Source organism: Protomyctophum parallelum, assembly GCF_964188405.1.
Source record: "Protomyctophum parallelum genome assembly, chromosome: 18".
Taxonomy (NCBI): domain Eukaryota; kingdom Metazoa; phylum Chordata; class Actinopteri; order Myctophiformes; family Myctophidae; genus Protomyctophum; species Protomyctophum parallelum.
In genome coordinates, this window is record NC_139716.1 from 13,501,922 (window position 1) to 13,508,030 (window position 6,109).

Sequence of the window (6,109 nt, forward strand, 5' to 3'; positions counted from 1 at the left end):
CCCTAGGGTAGGTATACCTCACAAAAAACATGCAGTAAGTAATCCTGGTCACTAAACTGCCTCCCCCTGGCCAGCCGGGGTGCCTGATGGAGGGGAAAGGAACTGGTTGGCGTTGGAATAACGTGTTCCTTCCACGCACTACGTCCATCCAGGGAAACTCCCCCCTGTCAGGTGTAAAGGAGCAACTTGGACACTCATGCATGAAGGAAGCATGAGTTCAAGTCCGTTGCTCTCCCCTTGTCCCCCATATATGGGGACTAGGTTGGCGGAGGGTGTGTACAGTGTAGAGCCCAGGATTATTGACACGGGTGAAAAATGGGTTACAAAGGGAAAAAAACTGGAAAAAACACCACCTGTAGTTGTGGAAAATGACAAGGTACTAGAGGTTTACATGCATGCAATGTGACAATTGCACTTGTTGAATCTTGAAATTTCAGTTCTGCAAATTAAGACAAACGGCGCCTCTCAGTGGCGGTATCGTGCATCATGTTTTGCCAGCTCTTCATGCTCTCCAATGTTTTGTCAGGTAAGTAAGTAGACCCACAACGTTCACACATGGGTCCCGACTCACTGTTTGGGGAGTGCTTTATAGCAGGGGTTCTCAACCTGGGGGTCACGACCCCTCGGGTGGGGGGAATTAAAAAACTTCAGTGCACTGTGCCTACACATGTTGCGACTGCAGGTCGCAACATGTGTAGGCACATATTGTTTTACCCGTTTCTCCGACATATTGTAAACCACATTTGTTACATGTGATTAAGTAAATGCAGTTGCTGGTTCTGGTTGTTATTCGTTGTTTAATCTCTAACACGCGTTTTGTAGTTCTATTTTTGACTAATTGTTTGGGTTTGAAGTATTCTGGTCCCTCGCGTGCTGGTGTGTTGATTTCTTTTAGCTTGCTGTGTACTAGATAATCTTTAAGGTTTTTGTTTTTTCTGTAGGCCGATATAATTTTATAATCTTTTAGAAGATCATCCGTTCGGTTCTCAAAATTCCTTTTTATTCTGTTGTTGGCTAGTGTGCTCTGTGTTGAATAACTGGTTATCAGGGCCAATTTAGGGCCTGGATCTCGCACTCTTATTTCTAAGAAGGTACTTTGAGCTTTCCGGAGGAATGTCCTAGTGTATCCCCTTAGTCTGAGTGCCTTAAATAGTGTTTTACAAGCTATTTTGAAATCACTTCTTTGCGTGCAAATCCTATGGAATCTTAGTAGTTGTGATTTGACTATCCCTGTGTAAGAGTGTGTCGGGTGAAATGATGTTTTGTGTAATAGGGCGTGGGTGTCTGTTTCTTTAAAGAATACTTTTAAGTCTAGTTTCCCATTTGTGTTAAAGTTTGGGCCCTTGAAGATTGTTACATCAAGAAAGTCAATCCTTTCAGTGTGTGTCACAAATTTTATCGTTATGGATCTATGATGGCTATTAAGAACATCAATAAATTCCTGGAATTCTTCCTTGCTATGTTCCCATATTCCAAAAATATCATCCAGAAACCTATAATAATGTGTTGGTTTAAGTCTGCATTTTTCTAGTGCTGTCTGCTCCCATATGCTCGCTTTCCCATGGCCGTCCCTTTGATTTGTAAATAAAATTAGTTGTTAAAGGAAAAATCATTCTGGGTTAGATTTAAGTCTAGTAATTCTGGGTCTGTTGCCAAATTATTTGGGGGGGATCCCCAGATTTTCTTTTTGAGTGGTGCAACCACTCCAAGGAACAGCAATCTCACAATGCGTCACAATGCGACGGATTGTGAGCTTGTAGATCGGCTATTTTCAATAGATTTAGTACACATTTTGAACTTTACTCTAAATTGCAGTATTGGTACTTTTTAAGTGGTGCAAACCACTTCTACATCCAGTCCGTGTGCCTGTTTGTGTGTGTGTGTGTGTGTGTGTGTGTGTACCCATGAGCATGAGTGGTGTGCGCATGCGTGAAATTGGAACGAGAGAAGTATGTGACATGGCTGCCACCTGCTGGACGCAAACGATACAGAGAAGAAATTGGAATGATACAAATTGGAACGATACAGAGAACCAATAGATGGGAGTTGCACCACTTGGTTCACACTGGTGTGATTTTTTACTTAAGTAAAAACAATTGAGTCGTTTTTTTCACCTCTGCTCTCCATTCATCTACTGTCCGTCCATCCCCGTCTCGTCTGTCCTCAGCATCGGCCGTCGAACCCGAGCTCACCTGCTACACCCTCGATGGCAGGAACTACAGGGGGACCGTCGCCAACACGGTCTCTGGCAAAACCTGCCAGAGCTGGTCATCCCAGACACCTCACAATCACAGCGCCTTGCCAGGATCCCACCCCAGCAAGTAAGAAACACCCTGCCAAAATATATCTGTCTGTCTGTCAGTGTTGTTTTCGTCGACTAAAACTAAGACGAAAAATGTTCGTCGACTACCTTTTTCCACTGACAAAAACGAATGGAAACTAAATGAAAACTAAGCTACGATGACTAAAACTAAGACTAAATATACTGACAATTTCGTTGACAAATAAAAACTAGACTAAAATGTTAGGAAGGGACTATAGTGGACAAGAGATCCACTATAAGTAATTTTACTCTTGGTTGCATGCTGAAAATAGCCGATCTACAAGCTCACAAGTGAGCTTGTAGATCGGCTATTTTCAGCAAGTGTAAAAACACTCATTACAACGGCATCAAGGCCCACCAAAACACATTTTAGTCGACTAAATCACCTGTAGATTTAGTCGACTAAAATCTTATGACATTTAATCGACTAAAACTAGACTAACACTAAGACATTTCCAGGTGACTAAAATGTGACTAAAACTAAATGAAGTTTCAGTCCAAAGACTACAGTATAATGACTAAACTAAAATCGAAAGTTGCTGCCAAAAACAAACCTGCTGTCTGTCTGTCTGTCTGTCTGTCTGTCGGTCCCAGTGTTGTTTTTTTTACAGCAAATTTTGATTTTTAGTTTAGTCGTTTTCTTTTGGAATGAAACTTCATTTAGTTTTTAGTCATATTTTTGTCACCTGGAATGTTTTAGTGCTAGTCTAGTTTTTGTCGACTAAATATCATAAGATTTTAGTTGACTAAATCTACGGTTGATTTACTCGACTACAATATATTATGGCGGGCCTTGATGCTGTCGTAATAGCTGATTTTACACTACGCTGCGACGCGTTGTGAGCTTGTAGATCTGCTATTTTCAGCATGTAACAAAGTGTAAAATGACTTCATGACCACTAGTCCCTTCCTAACAATTTAGTTTCGTTTTTATTTGTTGACGAAATTGTCAATATTTAGTCTTAGTTTTAGTCATCATAGCTTAGTTTTCATTTAGTTTCCATTCAGTTTTCTGCAGTGAAAAAAGGTAGTCGACGAAACATTTCTTTGTCATAGTATTAGTCGACGAAATCAACACTGGTCACTCTGTCCATCCATGACTGCCTGTGCCTGCCTATATCTGCCTTTCTGTTTATCTACACATACATTTTTGTCAGAGGCCTGGACAACAACTACTGCCGTAATCCAGACAGCGAGAGTATGCCATGGTGCTACACCATAACGGCGACACGCTGGGAGTACTGCCCGGTGCCCAGATGTGAAGACGTTCCCAGGCCAGGTAGCTGTTACTGTTTACAGAGAAACTGAGTTTAGCTACAGTAGTTGTGGACGTTCCCAGGCTTACCTGTTTACTGTTCTGTTATTGAGCATCAGTATAGCATCCAGTCTGGACGTAGACGTAGAGAAGGTTCCCTATCTCTAACCCTAACATAAACATAACCGCAAGCGCAGGAGCAGTGCATGTTCGCCAACCTTAATGCATGTTCGGACTAACGGGACTTCGGATCTATGGGCCGATCTATGGGCCCCCCCCCCCCCCCCTCGTCTCCACAGAGCCCCCCACCGTTCCCACAGAGCCGAAGCAGGTGATTAAACTGAAGGTGACCCTGGACGACCCCACTGTGGACCTGAATGATCCTGCCGTGATGGAGGCCATCTTGAAGCAGGTCAGTTCTCTAGATTCAATTCTCTGGGTTCAAGTCCAAGTCACGACATCACAGACCAGAGGACTATTATGTCTGTTGAGGAGAATAACAAGACTGTCTCTCTCTTTCAGGTTAAAGAGAAACTGAAGCAGCGAGGGGTGAGTGGAGACGTCAAGCTGACATGGAAGAAGCAGCCTGGTGGAAAGGTCTTTAAAAAAGAAGGAGTAGAACAGGACGAAGACAGATGTCTGAAAATAAATTCTTATGTGTGAAGAATAGATATATAGTATAGTTCAGGGAAGTTTTACTTAAGTTATTTATTTACAGCAGTTGCACTGAGGAACACTTTGGTATTATGCATTTTGGTTTCCATGTTCATTTTACGAAACTGTATTTAAAACCCTGACAGCACCGGCCTCTCTTCTTCATTCTTTGTTTTCTTTTTGGGAATGTGCCCCTGCCCTATTGCCTCAAAATACCCCTTTCACCCCCCTAAACAAAATGACAGGCTGTGGGGGAAAAAAGAAGAAGGACCGCAGATGATCCGTGGCCTTTATCAATATCATATATTTTAACGATTACATTGTAATGAGAACATATTGCTTATTGACTGTCCAATGACATGGCCCATTAAGTTATTGTGAAACATCTTGCTTTGGGCCCCTGAGGGCCCCGTCAATGCTCTCTGCCTAAAGGGGTTGTCTCAAGTGCCCTGGCCTGTCCCCCCCCCCCCCCCCCAAACCATGCAAGGCACCAAACTTGGGGCTCAGTGTCTTGCTCAAGGACACTTCAACACAAATGGGATCCAGGAGGAGCCTGCAGGGATTGAAACCGGGAACCTTCCGAGTCCAAGACTGAAACTGTACCTACTAACTGAGCCCTATACAGTAGCATGCAACCCCCGATTAAAATGCACGCATGCGTGACGGTCTTCTGATGTTTTACATAGTGCTCTGAGATCGTTTTACATGAGAGACAAGGGAAGGAGGGAGTTAAAATAAAAAGAGTCTTATGACATTAAGAGTAGCTATAGGGTGTAAAGCGGGATTACATCAAGCGGAAAGGAATCAAGGCAAATGATTGATTGAAATTCACGCTTTAAACAGGTATGACAGCCCACTTCTGTCATAGAATGTCTATGTGTAGTAGTAGTAGTACTATAATAGTAATCTGAGTTCCCAGAAGTTTTATTACTATAATAGTAATAGGCTAATAATTATAATAATAATTAATAAAGTAGCCTATTAGTTCATGTGTATACATGGACCTCAAAGTTTTGGGGGAAATAATAATCAAATAAAGGCCTATCTTGTGTGGTCCAAATTTCTGAAGTATAATATCAATATGTTGTGTGTTTGGGTTTCAACACAAGCCTGGTCAAGGTGGATTTCACCCTGCTGTAAATAACTAGCCCATTTGACTGTATCTTGTCAAAGAATAAAGCTGCATTCAGACCTGAATATATATATAGGTATATTAGCTCGTTTCGCCCACGTTTGTGCCACACGTTTGTGCCACGCCCGTTTGTGCCACGCCCGTTTGTGCCACGCCCGTTTGTGCCACACGTTTGTGCCACACGTTTGTGCCACACGTTTGTGACACGCCCGTTTGTGCCACGCCCGTTTGTGCAACGCCCGTTTGTGCCACACGTTTGTGCCACGCCTGTTTGTGCCACACGTTTGTGCCACACGTTTGTGCCACACGTTTGTGCCACACGTTTGTGACACGCCTGTTTGTGCCACGCCCGTTTGTGCCACACCTTTGTGCCACGCCCGTTTGTGCCACGCCCGTTTGTGCCACGCCTGTTTGTGCCACACGTTTGTGCCACACGTTTGTGCCACGCCTGTTTGTGCCACGCCCGTTTGTGCCACACGTTTGTGCCACGCCCGAAAATGTGGTGCAAATCTTTGAATATATATATTCTTTCAGAGCGTTTTTAACTCAAATCTTTGCTTCTGGAGGGTCCCTTGAACAACATATTTTGGAGTTGGGAGGCATTTTTTTAAATATCGATGTCAGGCCTAAATGGGTTAAGTCATCGTACTTTTTATATATGTGATGTATGCCATGCTTTTGTTATTGCTTAAATGTAAGTCGCTCTGGATCAAGAGCGTCTGCTAAATGCCTAAATTGTAAATTG

The 6,109-nt window shown here is 43.1% G+C and overlaps 1 protein-coding gene across 1 annotated transcript; it reads left to right on the forward strand.

Annotated features, from left to right (window-relative positions):
* Window positions 1–486: 486 nt before the first annotated feature.
* Window positions 487–4,241, forward strand: LOC310875966 (plasminogen-like; the record flags this gene model as incomplete). The annotated part of the gene is made up of 5 exons (XM_083789415.1): window positions 487–526; window positions 2,168–2,321; window positions 3,481–3,602; window positions 3,899–3,990; window positions 4,101–4,241. 5 exons carry the CDS (start codon window positions 487–489, stop codon window positions 4,239–4,241), a joined length of 549 nt encoding a protein of 182 aa, XP_083645541.1.
* Window positions 4,242–6,109: the final 1,868 nt, after the last annotated feature.